Source organism: Symphalangus syndactylus, chromosome 17 (assembly GCF_028878055.3).
Source record: "Symphalangus syndactylus isolate Jambi chromosome 17, NHGRI_mSymSyn1-v2.1_pri, whole genome shotgun sequence".
Classification (NCBI taxonomy): domain Eukaryota; kingdom Metazoa; phylum Chordata; class Mammalia; order Primates; family Hylobatidae; genus Symphalangus; species Symphalangus syndactylus.
In genome coordinates, this window is record NC_072439.2 from 10569431 (window position 1) to 10588136 (window position 18706).

The 18706-nt window shown below is 58.9% G+C and overlaps 1 protein-coding gene across 1 annotated transcript; it reads right to left on the reverse strand.

Moving 5' to 3' along the window:
- Positions 1 to 470: 470 nt before the first annotated feature.
- On the reverse strand, positions 471 to 17959 carry R3HDM4 (R3H domain containing 4). Its single transcript, XM_055247677.2, has 8 exons — positions 17816 to 17959; positions 6202 to 6356; positions 5649 to 5773; positions 5052 to 5175; positions 4322 to 4407; positions 3864 to 3949; positions 3652 to 3707; positions 471 to 1523 (listed from the first exon to the last, which is right to left on the reverse strand). The coding sequence occupies exons 1-8, from the start codon at positions 17884 to 17886 to the stop codon at positions 1420 to 1422; spliced, it is 807 nt and encodes a 268-aa protein (XP_055103652.2). The 5' UTR covers positions 17887 to 17959; the 3' UTR covers positions 471 to 1419.
- Between the last annotated feature and the right edge of the window lie 747 nt (positions 17960 to 18706).

Consider the following 18706-nt stretch of genomic DNA (forward strand, 5'->3'; position numbering starts at 1 on the left):
CCCGCCTCGGCATCCCCAAAGTGCTGGGATTACAGGTGTGAGCAGCCACCACGCCTGGCCAACCCTGCTAATTTCTCTCATGTTTTTTAGAGACAGGGTCTTGCTATGTTGCCCTGGTTGGTTTCAAACTCCTGGGCTCAAGCGATCCTCCTGCCTTGGCCTCCCAAGGTGCTGGGATCACAGGCGTGAGCTACTGCGCTGGCCTTCTGTCGTCTCAAGCCCCCTGTGTGAGACCCTCCATTACAGGGGCACCAAGGCACTCATACAAGCCACTCACCCAAGGTCTACAGGGGCCCCAAGGCACTCGTACAAGCCACTCACCCAAGGTCACACAGCAGGCGTGTGGCAGAGCCAGGGTTTAAACCCAGGCATCCAAGGGCGGAGGAGCCAGGGGGGCACCTGCAGCCCTTGGTGGCCAGGACCTACTATGCCCGCGGCCCTGCCCCAAAGAAAAACCCACACAGCCTGAGGCCAGAGCACCAGAAATTTATTAAATTCCCCACTTTCCCCCAAAACACAATTACCCACACGCAGCGAGGGGGTGGGGAGGCCCCCCAGCCTGGCTCCTGCAGCCTGGGCCAGGAGGACCAGCATGGGGACACAGGAGCTATCAGGCAGGAGTCAGGCTGGGGGACAGGGGGACACGGGACAGGGAGGACAGACAAGGTAGTGTAAGGGCAGAGGCTTCTGGCTGGAAGTCCTGGACCCCCAGCATAAAGGAGGGGAGGAAAGGAGGCTGGCTCGTATAAAGCAGGAGACCCTGAGCCCTGACACAGGTGGTGTGGGGGAGGACACGCAGGATGACGAGGATAAAACCAGGTCTTAGGACCGTGGCTTCTGTCCTGGGTCTCAGGGCACACACACACACACACACACACACACACACATACAACACAAGATGCTTCTGGCATGAGGGGCAGGGTCCCAGAGACCCCACCCTCATTCAAGCTAAAAACTGGGAGGGACTGAGCAGGGGCTGGCACCAAGACCCATGCTTTACCAGTGGGGCGAGTTTTTTTGGTTTTTCTCTCCAAAAGGGAAATTTAAAAATCTACAACAAATCACATCAAATTCATTAAAAGTGATAAAAACCCGGCCTCCCCCTCCTCACTTGAGCTTCAGACCGGGCCAGAAAAGCTCAGTGATGAAGAAACAGGAACATGCCCAGGTCAGGTCTCCCCACCCAAATACAAGTCCCGGAGTGGGAAGCTTGGAGCTGGGATGGCATGGGCAGCCCTAGCCGCCAGCGTCTGTTAACTGCCAAGAGCTGCGTGAGGAGGGGGCAGAGTGAGAGAGACCACCCCAAGCGAAAAAGGTTTCCAAGGACAAATTCTAAAAATATGGAAAATATTTTAGCCGAAGTTATCGGAGGGCTTGGTGGCTGGGCGAGGCAGCGGCGGGGTCTCCGCAGGGCCGCCATCAGCTGTGCTGCTCCAGGTAGGCGGACAGGAGCAGCCCCGGCGGCAGGAAATCCAGGTGCCGATTACTGACCTTCATCTGCCGCTTCCCCTCCAGGTCGGCACCTGCAGAAGGGACCAGCGGGGCAAGAATGGGAGGAATTTGGGAGCCGCGGCAGGTAGAAGTGCCTCAGACCCGCACTGCCCTCGCTTCTTCCCAGGGAGGTCACCGCCAGCAGGTGTGTGCTGGTCACTGCGGCCTGGCTGACCCTAAGTTCCCGGGTCCGGGAGCCTGGCTCACAAGAACACCTGAGGCTCCCTACAGGAGCACTCTAAATGCACCGAGCCTGAGGCCGCATGGCCACTCACATGCCTGCCTGGCGGAGTGTCCGGCCTCCCCTCAGGTTCCCTGCCTTGCAGAGGTGGTTTTGAGGCACCTAGGCCATGAGTGGTCCAGCCCCCACCAGCCTCCCCTTCCCCATCTCCCCCTCACTGCAAAAAAAATGAATGACCTGGCCAGGCGCAGTGGCTCACGCCTGTAATCCCAGCACTCTGGGAGGCCAAGGCAGGAGGATCATCTGAGGTCAGGAGGTCGAGACCAGCCTGACCAACATGGTGAAACCCTGTCTCTAGGGCCAGGCGCGGTGGCTCAAGCCTGTAATCCCAGCACTTTGGGAGGCCGAGGCGGGCGGATCACGAGGTCAGATCGAGACCATCCTGGCTAACGCGGTGAAACCTCGTCTCTACTAAAAAAAAAAAAAAAAAAAAAAAGCCAGGCGTGGTGGGCAGGCGCCTGTAGTCCCAGCTACTCGGGAAGCTGAGGCAGGAGAATGGCATGAACCCGGGAGGTGGAGCTTGCAGTGAGCCGAGATCGTGCCACTGCACCCCAGCCTGGGTGACAGAGCGAGACTTGGTCTCAAAAAAAAAAAAAAAAAAAAAAAACAGCCGGGCGCGGTGGCTCACGCTTGTAATCCCAGCACTTTGGGAGGCCGAGGCGGGCGGATCACGAGGTCAGGAGATCGAGACCATGGTGAAACCCCGTCTCTACTAAAAATACAAAAAATTAGCCGGGCGTGTTGGCGGGCGCCTGTAGTCCCAGCTACTCGGAGAGGCTGAGGCAGGAGAATGGTGTGAACCCGGGAGGCGGAGTTTGCAGTGAGCCGAGACTGCGCCACTGCACTCCAGTCTGGGTGACGGAGCGAGACTCTGTCTCGAAAAAAAAAAAAAAAAAAAAAGAAACCCATCTCTACTAAAAATACAAAATTAGCCGGGCGCGGTGGCGGGCACCTGTGATCCCAGCTACTCAGGAGGCTGAGGCAGGAGAATCGCTTGAACCCGGAGGTGGAGGTTGCAATGAGCAAAGATTACACCACTGCACTCCAGCCTGGGCGGCAGAATGAGACTCTGTCTCAAAAAAACCAAACCTAACCAACCAAAACAAAAAAAAAACTAGCCATGTCCCATGTGAGCTCCGTGCCTCAGCAGTCCCCTCTGCCTGGGACCCCCATCCTCTACTCCCCATCTTGCTGGGACCCCTCGTCTTCCGCGTCAGGACCACAGCTCCATACCCACCAAGCTCCAAGCCCCACACCCCCAGCCAAGGCCCGATGTGCTGAGCAGAGGCAGGCATGGGGGCTGCGTCTCCCACAGAGAGAACAGAGGGAGGCATGGTCAGGTTGCCACGGAAACCATCGCCTCGGCAACTCCAGGCGGGCGGCAGAGACAGGTGTGAGAGGCTCAGGACCAGATGGGATACCTGGGGCCAGCAGGCGCCTGCACAGACCTTCACTAGGGGGGTGAGTTCTGAGACCACGCCCCGTTGGAAAAGTGGAAGCCAGGGGCCAGTAGGGGGTCTTGCCTGAGGTCCCATGTGTGGTATGTGGGAGGCCTTAGAGTTAAATGCGAACCTTCCAGACACTGCGTGCCCCCATCTTATCTCTGGCTCTGGGAGGTCCCTCAAATCCAGGCTTCATTACCCCCACCCCAGGCCCCGAAGATGTAGATGGAGGAGTGTCTGTGTCCACCAGCCTGGTTGTGTCTGTGGTCACCCCGCGTGGGGCCGGATACGCAGGGAGCTTCTGGTGACTTCAAGCCAGGGTCCCACTGCCACCCCTGAGTTCGTAGTGTCCCCACTCCAGCCCCCTTCCCCACCTCCCCACCAAGCCCCACTCTGAGGAACCAGGCCCCTGGGACCCTGGCCACTTTCCCATGTTGAGCTGGCCAACTTGGGGTCTTGGCGGCCACCGGCACTTACTGGCTGAGATGAGGTCCATGTACTGGCAGACGGCGTGCAGCAGGAGCCTCTCGAAGCTGTGGGGAACGGGCAGTGAGCGCCGTGCAGGGGCCGCAGCGTGAGGTGTCTGCCCACCTGGCCACAGCCTGGGAGGGTCCGCCCACCTGGCCAGGAGTGTCTGCCCACCTGGCCGCAGACTGGGGGGGTCCACCTACCTGGCCGCCCCCCCTTACCTGTTGTCCAGCATGGCTGTGTACACGGCCTGGGGGGACACGGAGAAGAACCGAAGCAGCCGCTCCTCCCAGGTCTCCAGCGTTTCCTGGGGAGGGCGGCCCAGTGGTCAGGGAACTGCAGGACTTGCGGGTGGGGGGCCGGGGAGGTCCAGGGCCCCCAGGAGCCCACAGCGCTGGGCTCAAACATGACGTCCGACCCACCACGTGAGGCTGCTTAACTGTCTCTGAGGCCACCATGTCACCTCCTGCCTGTGCCTTCCGCGGAGGGAACTCCTACACCCTGCAGTGCCCGCCTTCGTTGCCCCCGCCCTCCTACTCAGGGCCCTGGTCCCGCTGTCTGTATCCTGTCCTGTGTCCCCTGACATGACCTGCACCGGGTGAGAACCTGTGCCTGGGAAACGGGCCTTCGAAACAGACCAGGCGGATAGAAAGGCGAAGCCCGGCACTCCGGCACTCACCATGGGGATGCGGCTGCGCTTGAGGACGGCTCGCAGACGCCGGCTGATGCGCTGGAAGCACTCGCGGGGTGTATAGGCGGGGTCCTCTGCAGGAGTGGGGGAACAGGGGGCAGTCTTGGGGCGCTCGTCCTGGCCCTGCCCACCTGCCATACCACGCCCACCTGAAGACCACGCCCACCCGGGAAGACCACGCCCGCCCGGGGAAGACCACGCCTGCCCGGGGAAGACCACGCCTGCCCGGGGAAGACCACGCCTGCCCGGGGAAGACCACGCCCATCTGTGCCTTGGCCTCGCCTACCCACCAAACCACAACTTCACCGATACTGTGGCCCCACCCAGCCAGCAGACCCTACCCACACAGGGCTCTGACCCCAACCCATCCAGCTGACCCTACCCTTACCTGTATGTTCGCCCCAGCTATACATGAGGCCCCACCCACTCCAGGCCCACAAAACCCAGCTAGCCCCACCCCCATCCATCTCCAAGCCCCACCCCTACCCACTGCCATCCAGATCCTGCCCCCACATCCTGGCCACACCCACTCCATGTCCAACCCCATCCATATCCTACCCACCCCTTCCTGGTCCCACACACCCCACTGCCCTGTCCCCATCCATATCCTGACCTCACCCACACACTAGGTCCAACCCACTCCAGGCCCCGCCCACACCATGCCCCGCCCCCATCCATGCCCTGGCCCCACCCACACCCACCCCAGCCCGGCCCGCACCTCTCCTCCGGTCCTCCCCTCGGCCAGGGCCCCTCCTCCGCGCCTTGCTCCTGCCCTCATCTTCCAGGTAGCGAAGAACTCGCTCCTGCTCCTCCCCGGAGCGGTTCATGAAATCGTTCCAGACCTGGAAGACAGGCAGGGAGGCAGGCTTGCCATGAGACGCCCGGCTGGGCTGACATCCCCGGGCAAATGGACACGGAAGGCCGCCAAGCACGTGGACGCGCTCCTGCGGTCACCTTTGTCCACTGAGGGGCCGCTGCTTGTGTCGGGCCCTGAGCTGAGCGCAGGGACACGGGGAACCGGGATGAGCCCAGCTGTCTCGGGGTGGGGGGGAATTGAGGTGAAACACTCTCGCAATCGTTGGAGGGTTCCCAAACGTGTTGGGCAGGTGAATCCAGGAGCTCGAAGGTTCCAGGGGTGGGGTGGGGATTCTGGCCTGGTCCCAAAGGAGACTGAGGGGCCTTCATTAGGAGACCAGAAGTGGGCGGGTGCCCCTGGCGGGGGTACGGGCACAGGCGATAGCCTGGCCGTAAGAGAACCGATGAGCAGCTGCTGGGGGTCCCCGCGTGGAGGGAGTGAGGGGGTCAGGGGCCGCACCTCCACGTAGGTGGCGTTGTTGCAGGCCTCGGCAAAGATGCCTGGTGATGCAGGGGGTGCCAAGTCTCCGTCCTCCAGGCCAGGCGGGCCCCCATCTGTCTCCAGCAGGGTCAGGAGGTACTGGGCTAGGTGGAAACAGATGCTCTCTGGACCAGGGTGGCATTTGAGGACCCCCAGGCACCATGGGGACCCAAGAACTAGCCTTCCTCCTTTTTTATCATCTCAGCCTCCCCACCTCCATGCTCCAGCTGTCTTCCCCAGAAGGTACAGAAACCACGTAGACTCCAGGTTCTGGCTTGTGGAACTCCTACATATCCTTTAAAGCCCCAGCTCCCATGCCCAGGGCGCCCTCCCACCCAGCCCTGATCCAAGAGTCCAGGGGGTGCCTGTGTCTGGCTCTATTTGTATGGTCCCCTGGCCTACAGCTGACACCTCTTTGGGTCCCCAGCCCCACCCAGGCACAGCTATGGGAGGGGTAACAGGTAACACCAACGTGCACGCCATTCTACAAGGCCCAGAAGCCCCCAGGAGACACCTCCCAACCCCTGCTCACTGTTCTCCAGGCGCTGGAGGCTCTTCCGCCCCTTGGCCTTGGGCACGAGGTCTGAGTTCCGCACTGCCTGGTTGATGAAGTGCTGTTTCCGCCTGGAGGCCGAGAGTCTCTTCACCTGGGAGCTGGCTAGGGCAGGCAGGCAGCCGGAAAGGGGCCTGTGGGCCGGGGCAGGGGTGGTCCTCAGGGCCAAGGCTGGCCAGCATCTCCGAGAAGAGCCCTACCAGTCATGGCCTGCTTGGTTTCTCCCAGCAATGGAGAGCTCACCCCTACGGTGTGTGGAGTCCTGCGCCCTTAAAATCCTATTTTGTTTCATCCTGACATCACCCAGGAAGCAGACAATTGCGAAGACGGGCCAGGTGTGGTGGCTCATGCCTGTGATCCCAGCACTGTGGGAAGCTGAGGCCGGCGGTTCACTTAAGCTCAGCAGTGCAAGACCAGCCTGAGCAACATAGCAAGACTATGAAAAAAAAAAATAAGACTATTATATTTTTCTGTCTCTACAAAAAAAAAAAAATTAAAAAATTAACCGGTGTGCTCGTACCTGCCTGTAGTCCCAGCTACTCAGGGGCCTGAGGCAGGAGGATCACTTAAGTCCAGGAGGTTGAGGTTGGCATGATGGCACCACTGCACTCCAACCTAGGCAACAGAGCAAGACTCTGTCCAAAAAAAAAAAAAAAATTAGGTCAGGCACATTGGTTCATGCCTATAATCCCAGCACATTGGGAGGCCAAGGTGGGTGGATCACTTGAGGTCAGAGGTTGAAGACCAGCCTGGCCAACACGGTGAAACCCTGTCTCTACCAAAAAAAATACAAAAATTAATCAGGCGTGGTGGCGGGCGCCTGTAATCTCAGCTTACTCAGGAGGCTGAGGTGAGAGAATGGCTTGAACCCTGGAGGCGGAGGCTGCAGTGAGCTGAGATTGTGCCACCGCACTCCAGCCTGGGCGACAGAGTGAGACCCTGTCTCAAAAAAAAAACCAAAAAACTGTGATGACAGATTACTAAACTGAGGCTCAGAGAAGTGAACACACTTGCCCAAAGTCACACAGCAGGTGAATGACCGAGAAAAGCTGCCGCCCACCCCCAACCCCAGTGTTCAAGGTGTTAGCTGTAAGCCAGCAAGGCCCACAGTCTTTGGGATGTGAATGGCTTCCTTCAGAAACAGAGAGTCAAGAAACTTGATTTTATCCACATCCCCCACCCCCAGCAGCAGAGGAGCCAGAAAACAGCCGCAGAAGCTCAAGGTGATGCCTCAGCCTCCCCCAAGCCGCCCTTAATGTCCCCCGTCCCCGGGGCCAGGATGAGAGTGGGGCTGCAGCACCCTCCCCAGAGCTAATCGGCCTAGCCGGAGCAAATGGCATTAATTGTTGAGATGGATTAGCTGTCACAGCTGTGCCTCCCACTGAGAATCCAAGGGCCAAGCCACTCAGTGGGGGGGGAATAGGCAGCCACCCGGGAAGCGGGTGGTGGGAGGGGGGTAAGCGCGCACAGCAGCCACCAGGCACCCGGGAAACAGGCGGCGTTTGGGGGGAGAAGGGGGGATAGGCGCGCACAGCAGCCACCAGGCACCCGGGAAACACGCGGCGTTTGGGGGGAGAAGGGGGGATAGGCGCGCACAGCAGCCACCAGGTACCTGGGAAGCAGGCGGCGTTTGCGGGGAGGTAGGCGCGCATGGCAGCCACCCGGCACCCGGGAAGCAGGCTGGTGGGGGAGCCCCTTGGATGGGGACTTTTCTGGCAAAGAAAAACCACACAAGCGGGGCGTGGGGGCTCATGTAATCCCCGCACTTCGGGATCCCAAGGTGGGTGGATCCCTTGAGCCTGGGGATTTTGAGGCTGCAGTGAGCTGTGACTGCAATATTGCGCACTCCAGCCTGGACGACAGAGCAAGACCGTGCCTCAAAACAAACAGGCCGGGCGCGGTGGCTCATGCCTGTAATCCCAGCACTTTGGGAGGCCTAGGCGAGCAGATCACGAGGTCAGGAGATCGAGACCATCCTGGCTAACACTGTGAAACCCCGTCTCTACTAAAAATACAAAAAATTAGCCGGGCGTGGTGGCGGGCGCCTGTAGTCCCAGCTACCCGGGAGGCTGAGGCAGGACAATGGCATGAACCCGGGAGGCGGAGCTTGCAGTGAATCTCTGAGATCGTGCCACTGCACTCCAGCCTGGGTGACAGAGCGAGACTCCGTCTCAAAAAACAAACAAAAAACCGTAACGCTTGCTTCGTCAGCCCCAGACCATAGGCTGCAGAGCTCCACTGGGCTCAGAAACCCCCACACCACAGGGCTGACATGGACTCCAGGGTCTGGGGGTACCAGGATCGGCTCCACCCTTATCTCCTAACTCCACCCCGCCTGAAACACATGCTGCTCCAACCCCACAGTGGCACCTCCTGGCTGCTGCTGCTTCCAAGTCACGATTTCCAGTCCTGCCTCCGACCTTTGCACAGGCGGCCCGGGTTTGCTGGCTGGCTGTAACCCCCACCCCCGGCACTCACAGCCATGCCTGGTACACAGGAGACACTCAAACAAATAACCACCAAATCAATCCTCAATAAAAATTCCAAGAGAGCCCACAGTCCAAAATCCCTAATAGCATCCAGAGTTCTCAACACAAAAATTAAAAGCGACCCACCCACCCCTGCAACCCCCAAAAGACTTTGGAAAACGCTTGGAAACTCTAGGTCAGTTGAGACAAGATTCAGTCAAGGGAAGCCAGGCGCAGTGGCTCATGCCTGTAATCCCAGAGCTTTGGGAAGCTGAGGAGGAAGGACAGCTTGAGGCCAGGAGTTCGAGACCAGCCTGGGCAACATCATGGTCCCTGCTACTCAGGAGGCTGAGGCGGGAGGATCACTTGAGCCCAGAAGGTGGAGGCTGCAGTGAGCTGAGATTGTACCACTGCACTCCAGCCTGGGTGACAGACCAAGACTCTGTCTTAAAAAAGAAAAAAAAGGCCAGGCGCAGTGGCTCACGCTTATAATCCCAGCACTTTGGGAGGCCGAGGCGGGCGGATCACGAGGTCAGGAGATCGAGACCAAGGTGAAACCCCGTCTCTACTAAAAATACAAAAAATTAGCCGGGCGTGGTGGCGGGCGCCTATAGTCCCAGCTACTCGGAGAGGCTGAGGCAGGAGAATGGCGTGAACCCGGGAGGCGGAGCTTGCAGTGAGCGGAGATCACGCCACTGCACTCCAGCCTGGGTGAAAGAGCGAGACTCTGTCTCAAAAAAAAAAAAAAAAACAAAAAAAGAAAAAAAAATGCAGTCAAGGGGGTCAGAAATGAGGGCAGCGCTCATCAGGGTCCACACACATGTAAAGAGTCCTCAAGCCTTAAGTCTGTGCACTTTACAGACCAGCTGTTACATCTCAATCAAAAGTAAAGAAGCTGATTGGCCGGGTGCGGTGGCTCACGCCCATGTTCCCAGCACTTTGGGAGGCCGAGGTAGGCGGATCACTTGAGGTCAGGAGTTCAAGACCACCCTGGCCAACATGGTGAAACCCCATGTCTACTAAAAATACAAAAAAATGAGCCGGGCGTGGTGGCGTGCACCTGTAATTCCAGTTACACAGGAGGCTGAGGCAGGAGAATTGCTTGAACCCGGGAAGCAGCGGTTGCAGTGAGCCAAGATTGTGCCACTGCACCCCAGCCTGCTGAACAGAGCGAGACTTGGTCTCAAAAAAAAAAAAAGTACGCTGGGTGTGGTGGCTCATGCCTGTAATCCCAACACTTTGGGAAGCTGGGGGGGCCGGGGGGGGCGGATCTCCTGAGGTCGGGAGTTCGAGACCATCCTGACCAACATGGAGAAACCCCCATCTCTACTAAAAATACAAAAATTAGCCAGGCATGGTGGCACATGCCTGTAATCCCAGCTATTCGAGAGGCTGAGGCAGGAGAATTGCTTGAACCCAGGAGACGGAGGTTGCGGTGAGTCAAGATCATGCCGTTGCACTCCAGCCTGGGCAACAAGAGTGAAACTCTGTCTCAAAAAAAAAAAAAAAAGGTGGTGGCAGGTACCTGTAATCCCAGCTACTCGGGAGGCTGAGGCAGGAGAATCACTTGAACCTGGGAAGTGGAGGTTGCAGTGAGCCGAGATCGCACCACTGCACTCCAGCCTGGGCGACAGAGCAAGACTCTGTCTCAAAAAAAAAAAAAAAAAAGTAAGCAAGCTGAGGAGACCCAGGGCTGTCTGAAGTGGGAAGAGGACAGGCAGTCTCCACAGACTGCGGCAAAAATCTGTGAAAAGTCATCAGAACAAAAACCTCACATGTGCACAAGTACCCACCAACAGGGACCTGCAGGCAGAGGCACGGGTCAAGCTTCGACCCTGGACCAGGTGCTCGGAACTCAATGGCCCAGGCAAGCCTGGAAACTCCAAAACCGCCTCCTCGCCGGGCGGCGGCGTTAGCAGGGCAGGTCCTGGAATCTCAGCCCGGGGTGTGAACCCCAGCTATGAAGCTTCACCCTGAAACTCCCCACCCCCGCTTTTTTTTTTTTTTTTTTTGAGACAGAGTCTCGCTCTGTCACCCAGGCTGGAGCGCAGTGGTGTGATCTCAGCTCACTGCAACTTCTGCCTCCCAGGTTGAAGTGATTCTCCTGCCTCGGCCTCCCGAGTAGCTGGGATTACAAGTGCACACCACCACGCCTGGCTAATTTATTTATTTTTAGTAGAGATGGGAATTTTATTTATTTATTTATTTTGAGACAGAGTCTGGCTCTGTCGTCCAGGCTGGAGTGCACTGGCTCGATCTCGGCTCACTGCAAGCTCCACCTCCCGGGTTCACACCATTCTCCTGCCTCAGCCTCCAGAGTAGCTGGGACTACAGGCGCCCGCCACCACGCCCGGCTAATTTTTTGTTTTTTTTTAGTAGAGACGAGGTTTCACCGTGTTAGCCAGGATGGTCTCAATCTCCTGACCTCGTGATCTGCCCGCCTCGGCCTCCCAAAGTGCTGAGATTACAGGTGTGAGCCAGCGTGCCTGGCCTTTTTTTTTTTTTTTTGAGACAGTCTCCCTCTGTCGCCCAGGCTGGAGTCCAGTGGTGCAATCTCAGCTCACCGCAACCTCTGCCTCCCAGGTTCAAGTGATTCTTCTGCCTCAGTCTCCCGAGTAGCTGGGATTACAGGCACGCGCCACCACGCCCGGCCCCCATTATACAGATTTGTAAACCAAGGCACAAAGTCACCGCCCAAGCTCCCATTGCTGCAAAGAGGGCAGCTGGAGAAGGAGGTGGTGGACCATGCCTTCAGCACAGAGCACAGCAGCCGACGGGCACTCAGTGGGAACGCAGGGTCATGTTAAACCAGCGTCTCTGACGCTGGATCAGCCTGAAGCTGCCTCCCTGAGGCAGGAGCACTCCGTCCCATGCCCCAGATTCACCCACAGCCCCCCCTCCGAGGCCCCAGGGCCTACTTCTCCACCCCAGCAGCTGGACAGGGCCGATAACAGAAGTGACATCCGAGGGGAGTCCTCAGGGAAGTCAGAGGGGGCGGGGCTCGGTGACACAGCTCAAGCCATCCCAGCAACGGGCCTGGTATCACCCCATTTTACAGATGAAGGACCCGAGGCTTGGAGAGGCAGGGCCGTCCCCCATCACCACCCAGACAATGAAAGGAGCCGGATATGAACCTAGGTCTGACCCAGAACCCCAGAGCTACCCTGCTTCCCTCACCATGCCTCATATCAAAGTCCCACAGGCCTCTCCTCCAGGCCCACAAGGACCTGCCTGGTCCTTCCCCCGCTCCAGCACAGCCCATGGCTCCCCAGCATCCCAGGACCAGGCCTGGCTCCCCCTTGGCCTAGCATCGCAACACAAGGGCCTGCGCCTGTTTCGGTTAGCAGGGCAGGGCCTCTAGTGCTGAGCTGAGCACTGGAAATCGAGTCCCGCCATCAGATGGAGCTGGCTGACTTCAACCAGTTTCTTTTTTTTTTTTTTTTTTTTTTTTTTTACCTGAGATGGAGTCTCGCTCTGTCGCCCAGGCTGGAGTGCAGTGGCGCAATCTCGGCTCACTGCAAGCTCCGCCTCCCGGGTTCACGCCATTCTCCTGCCTCAGCCTCTCGGAGTAGCTGGGACTACAGGCGACCGCCACCACGCCCGGCTAATTTTTTTTTTTTTTGTATTTTTAGTAGAGACGGGGTTTCACCGTGGTCTCGATCTCCTGACCTCGTGATCCGCCCGCCTCGGCCTCCCAAGGTGCTGGGATTACAAGCGTGAGCCACCGCGCCCGGCTGACTTCAACCAGTTTCTAGCAGGAAGTTAAGAAACATCTTTAAGCTTGTCATCCCAGTACTTTGGGAGGCCGAGGTGGGTGGATCATGAGGTCAAGAGATGGAGACCATCCTGGCCAACATGGTAAAACCCCATCTCTACAAAAATACAAAAATTAGCCAGGAGTGGTGGTGCACGCCTGTAGTCCCAGCTACTTGGGAGGCTGAGGCAGGAGAATTGTTTGAACCTGGGAGGTGGAGGTTGCAGTGAGCTGAGGTCGCACCATTGTACTCCAGCCTGGGCGACAGAGCGAAACTCTGTCTCTGAAAAAAAACAAAAACAAAAAAACATCTGGCCTCTGGGGTAGGCAGTGGGGCCTGGGAGTCACCAACACTCCTCTCCAGAAATGGAAGGAACAGGAAGACCTCATCAAAATCCCCATGCCCAGCCAGGCGCGGTGCTTCACGCTTCTAACCCCAGCACTTTGGGAAGCTGAGGCAGGTGGATCACTTGAGGCCAAGAGTTCGAGACCAGCCTGGCCAACATGGTGAAACCCCCGTCTCTACGAAAAACACAAAAAAATTATCCGGGCATAGTGGTGGGCGCCTGTGGTCCCAGCTACTCAGGAGGCTGAGGCAGGAGAATCACTTGAACCCGGGAGGTGAAGTCTGCAGTGAGCCGAGATCGCACCACTGCACTCCAGCCTGGGTGACAGAATGAGAGTGTCTCAAAATAAAAAAAAAATCCCACACCCCGCCACAGGCCGCTCCGCACAGTGCTCCAAACTCAGGGAGCCCCGGTCTCTGCCTGATGCACCTGCTCATTCCAGCCTGGGCTCTGTGTTCACCTCCCCCATGAACGGCCCCACCCCCCACTTAGCCCAGTCAGCCTTACCAGGAAGCTCTGGAAACCAACCCGCCCCAGCCGGCCTGTTTACTTCTTTGCTCCTTAATCACTAGCTCACTAGGCCCACAGAACAAGACAGGGTCCGCCCCCGGCCGCCCACCACCCCCGGTCCCAGCCTGTGACCAGCCCACAGCGGCGCTCACTGCCTGTTGAATGAATAACTAAACTTCTGTTGACACACTTCCTAAGGGCTGGTTCATCTGTTTCCCACACCACTCAACAAGACCACTTTACAGACGAGTAAACTGAGGACCCGGGGGGGTATCTGAGGCTTCCTGGACCCTGAAGGCTCGAGGATGTGTGTCCACAGAGCGGGGCGCAGCCCAAGCTGGGGAGCTGCTGGGGTTTGGGGGAACAGGCCTCCTGGCCACTCCCAATTCTACTCCTTGCAGATTTTGAGAGGGGAACTGTGAACCCTCAGTCCCTTGAGCAAAAACACACCTTTCCCAGCACTGGCCCCACCCCCAGTAACCCACAAGAGACAGCAAGAGAGGAACCCACTTGTGCATCAGGAAGCCAGGGCTCAGGGCAGAGGTGACTCAGCCTGGGGTAGGGCAGACTGCGGCGGCTCCCAGCAGTCCCTAACCCCCCGCCAGGACACAGCTGCCAGGTAAACACCCAGTGACTGAGGGCTGAGAGCGGAAACATGAGTGTATTTACATAGTTACACAGGAGTCACTACACCTGGGCTTCAAGAAGACCCAGGGTGGCAGGCGTGGTGGTTCACTCCTGCAATCCCAGCACTTTGGAAGGCCAAGGCAGGTGGATCACCTGAGGTCAGCAGTTCGAGACCAGCCTGGCCAACATGGTGAAACCTTGTCTCTACTAAAATTACAAAAATTAGCCAGGCGTGGGGGCACGTGCCTGTAATCCCAGCTACGCAGGAGGCTGAGGCAGGAGAATCACTTGAACCTGGGAGGCAAAGGTTACCGTGAGCTGAGATCGCGCCACTGCACTCCAGCCTGGGTGACAGAGCAAGACCCCGTCCCCCCAACCCCCATCAAAAAAAAAAAGAAAACAGAAGACCCAGGAAGAAGAGCCCATTTTGAGGGTAAATGCCCACTCCAGGTGGTTCAAGGTCCCCCTTAGAGGAGACGTTACGTGGGTGCAGTGGCTCACACCTGTAATCCCAGCACTTTGTGAGCCCAAGGCAGGTGGATCCCTTGAGTCCAGGAGTTCGAGACCAGCCTAGGCAACATAGTAAGACCCTCGTCTCTACAACAAATTAAAAAATTAGCCAGGCCGGGCACAGTGGCTCATGCCTGTAATCCCAGCACTTTGGGAGGCCGAGGTGGGCGGATCACCTGAGGTTGGGAGTTCAAGACCAGCCTGACCAACACGGAGAAACTCCGTCTCTACTAAAAATACAAAATTAGCTGGGTGTGGTGGCACATGCCTATAATCCTAGCTACTCAGGAGGCTGAGGCAGGAGAATCACTTGAACCTGGGAGGTGGAGGTTGCAGTGAGCCGAGATCGCACTATTGCACTCCAGCCTGGGCAACAGGAGCGAAACTCCAGCTCAAAAAAAAAAAAAAATTAGCCAGGCATGGTGGTGCACACCTGTGGTCCTAGCTACTCGGGAGGCTGGGGCAGGAGGATCGCCTCAGCCCGCAGGTGGAGGATGCAGTGAGCTGTGATCAAACCACTGCACTCCAACCTGGGTGATAGAGTGAGACCCTGTATTAATAACAATACTACGGCCAGGTGCAGTGGCTCATGCCTGTAATCCCAACACTTTGGGAGGCCGAGGCAGGTGAATCACCAGGTCAGGAGATCGAGACCATCCTGGCTAACACGGTGAAACTACGTCTCTACTAAAAATACAAAAAATTCTCCGGACGTGGTGGCGGGTGCCTGTAGTCCCAGCTACTGCGGAGCCTGAGACAGGAGAATGGCATGAGCCCGGGAGGCGGAGCTTGCAGCAAGCTGAGATCGCAACACTGCACTGCAGCCTGGGCGACACAGCGAGACTCCGTCTCAAAAAAAAAAAACAAAAAACAAAACAAACAAAAAAAACACTACTACTAGGCGGGGTGCGGTGGCTCACACCTGTAATCCCAACACTTTGGGAGGCAGAGGAGGGAGGATGGCCCCAGAAGTTTGAGACCAGCTTGGACAAGTTAGCAAGATCCCGTCTCTAATATGAAAAAAAAAAAAAAAAAAAGGCTTCCTCTGCTCCAGCCTGGCCAATAGTCTGAGACTCTGTCTCCAATCAATTAGCCAATCAACCAATCAAAGAGGCATCCTTTCTCCTTCAGATACAGATCACCTCTGTAGAGATGGGTATGGCCTCTGGGTAGAGATAATAGTGATGATATAATACACATAATAATCATGATAGTAATAAATCATCATTTAAAAATAATACTAGCAGGCACGGTGGCTCACACCTGTAATCTCAGCACTTTGGGAGGCCGAGGTGGGAGGATCACAAGGTCAAGGGATCAAGACCATCCTGGCTAACACGATGAAACCCCATCTCTACTAAAAATACAAAAAATTAGCCGGGCGCGGTGGCAGGCGCCTGTAGTCCCAGCTACTCGGGAGGCTGAGGCAGGAGAATTGTGTGAACCCGGGAGGCGGAGCTTGCAGTGAGCCTAGATCGCGCCACTGCACTCCAGCCTGGGCGACAGAGTGAGACTCCGTCTCAAAAAAATAAACAAATAAATAAATAAATACAAATAATACTAAAGGCCGGGTGCGGTGGCTCACGCCTCTAATCCCAGCACTTTGGGAGGCCGAGGCAGGCAGATCATGAGGTCAGGAAATCAAGACCATCCTGGCCAACATCATGAAACCCCATCTCTACTAAAAATGTAACAATTAGCTGAGTGTGGTGGCCGGGGCCTGTAATCCCAGCTACTGGGGAGGCTGCCGCACGAGAATCGCTTGAACCCGGGAGGTGGAGGTTGCAGTGAACCAAGATTGCACCACTGCACTCCAGCCTGGGCGACAGAGCGAGACTCTGTCTCAAAATATTACTACTACTAAAAGAACCAATAAAACATTAACGATAATTAGTAATGACACAATGGACACTCCCGTTTGCTGGGCCCGCCCCAGTGCTAGCTCGGTAACCCCCACCACTGGGAGAAGAGGCTACACTTACTATCCCATTTTACAGAAGGGGAAACTGAGGTAAGGGAGCATGAAACAACCTGCCCAGGTGGCGCCGTCCACACGCGGAGGAGGCAGGAACGGAACACGCGCCACCTCCTCGCCCACCACCAACACGGACCCCAGGGGCGCACCCTGGGTCCCCGGGTCCCTGTGCGGGCCGGGGTGACACGTGGGTGACCCCCACACAGACCGCCCCGCTTCCGGGTCCCCCGGGAAGGATGCGCGGGCTCCTGCTTGCCGGGTTTTAACCCACAAGGGTTGTGGGGATTTACCCAAAGGAGAGTAAGGGGCTGGGTCTGCCCGGAAAGGCGGGGGCGCAGACAAGCCCAGAGGGCGAGTGGGGCCGGGCGTGTGGCAGGGACCAGGCTGGAGCGCATGGCCGCGTGGGTGAACCCCGACCCGCGGACAGGGGCCCGGGACCCTCTGGCGGGAGGCTCCATGGCTGGCACCTCGGGGCCCGGGGAGTGGGGGGACAGACCCGGGAGTGGGGGCGCGGACCCGGGGAGTGGGGGCGCGGACCCGGGAGTGGGGGCGTGGTCCAGGGCAGTGGGGGCGTGGTCCAGGGCAGTGGGGGGACGGACCGAGGAATTGGGGGGTCGGACCCGGGAGTGGGGGCGCAGACCCAGGGAGTAGGGGAGGCGGACCCGGGAAGTGGAGGCGAAAACCAGGGAGTGGGGGCATGGACCAGGGAGTTGGGGGGCGGACCCGAGAATGGGGGTGCGGACCAGGGGAGTGGGGGGACGGACGCGGGGAGTGGGGGGACGGACACAGGAGTGGGGGCGTGGATCAGGGCAGTGGGGGGGGGTGGACCGGGGAGTGGGAGGAGGCGGACCCGGGAAGTGGGGGCGCGGACCGGGGAGTGGGGGCACGGACCGAGGAGTTGGGGGGCGGACCCGGGACTGGAAGCGCGGACCAGGGCAGCTGGGGGGCGAACCAGGGGAGTGGGGGGCGGACCCGGGAGTGGGGACGCGGACCGGGAAGTAGGGAGGCGGACCATGGGAGTATGGGGGCGGACCCGGGGAGTGGGGGGCGAACCGGAGAGTGGGGGGCGGACCGGAGATTAGGGTGCGGACCGGGGAGTGGGGGTCGGAACAGGTAAGTGGGAACGCGGACCCGGGTACCCTCCCCCAGCGAGCTCCCGCAGCGCCAGGAGGGTGTCCCCGCTGAGTAACAATGAGGACCCCCCACCCAGCCTGGGGGTCCACAGCGGGCGAGAAGGGAAGGTGAGACAGGCTGAAGCCCCGGAAAAGGAGCAATGGGAGCGAGGGGAAGGAAGGGAACGAGGGGAGGGAAGGGAAAGGAGGGGAGGGGAGGCGGGGAGAGGATCTCAGGGGAGGGAGCCCAGCCCCACGGCGCCCGCCGCGCCCCGCCCGCCCGCGCTCACAGCAGCCGCCGCCCGCCCGGGCTGCCCTCCGCCGCCTCCGGGCTGCACTCAGGGTTCTCCAGCGCGACCATGGCACGTACGCTGTCGCTGCCGCCGCCGCCCGGCAGGGCCTTCACCGGGCCGGGCAGGAAGTGACGGGCGCCCGGAGGCGGGCAGGGGCGGGGCCTGGGGCTGCGCGGCGGGGCGGGGGCACCCACCTCCCGGCTGCCGGGAACGAACGCGGAAACCCAGGAGCGCGGGGAGGGGATCCAGTTCCTGGGGGGACGAACGGGGAAACCGAGGCAGGAGGGGCGGGAATTCAGCCCCTGGGGGGGACGAACGGGGAAACCGAGGCGCGCGGGGCGGGGATCCAGCCAACAGGGAACGAACGGGGAAACCGAGGCAGGCGGGGCCGGGATCCAGCACCTGGGGGGACGAACGGGGAGACTGAGGCGGGAGGCGGGGCCGGGCCACGATCCCTACACCCAGAAATCTAGCTCCGGGAAGGAGGGGCACCTAGGCGAGGGGTCGAAAACTCAACCACAACCCTGCGTCCCGATCTGGGCTGCGGACTGAGCCAGGAAGCCAGCCCAGGGAGGCGAGGAGACACGGACAGGGAAACTGAGGCCTGGGTATCGGCGAGGGAGGGGATGTCCTTTTTGGAGGCAGAGGATGGCGGAAATTAAAACTGCCTGAGCCTTCCTTCCACCTGCCCCTCCCAGCCCTGGAGCCTCGGCTAGGCAACCCCTTCCCCTGCTTAGCCTCAGTTTACTCTTCTCTAAAATTAGGCCTGGTGGCCAACGTGGCGGCTCATGCCTGTAATCCCAGCACTTTGGGAGGCCAAGGCCAGTGGATCACTTGAGTCCAGGTGTCTGAGACCAGCTTGGGCAACATGATGAAAACCCATCTCTA

Excerpts from the sequence above, each read along its gene's own strand:
- R3HDM4 (XM_055247677.2), bottom strand. The coding sequence starts at position 17,886 with ATGGTCGCGCTGGAGAACCCTGAGTGCAGCCCGGAGGCGGCGGAGGGC. Across the intron at positions 5,176-5,648 it reads ACAACGCCACCTACGTGGAG|GTCTGGAACGATTTCATGAA; the intron begins GTGCGGCCCCTG and ends CCTGTCTTCCAG. Across the intron at positions 4,408-5,051 it reads AGGGGAGGACCGGAGGAGAG|AGGACCCCGCCTATACACCC; the intron begins GTGCGGGCCGGG and ends CCACTCCTGCAG.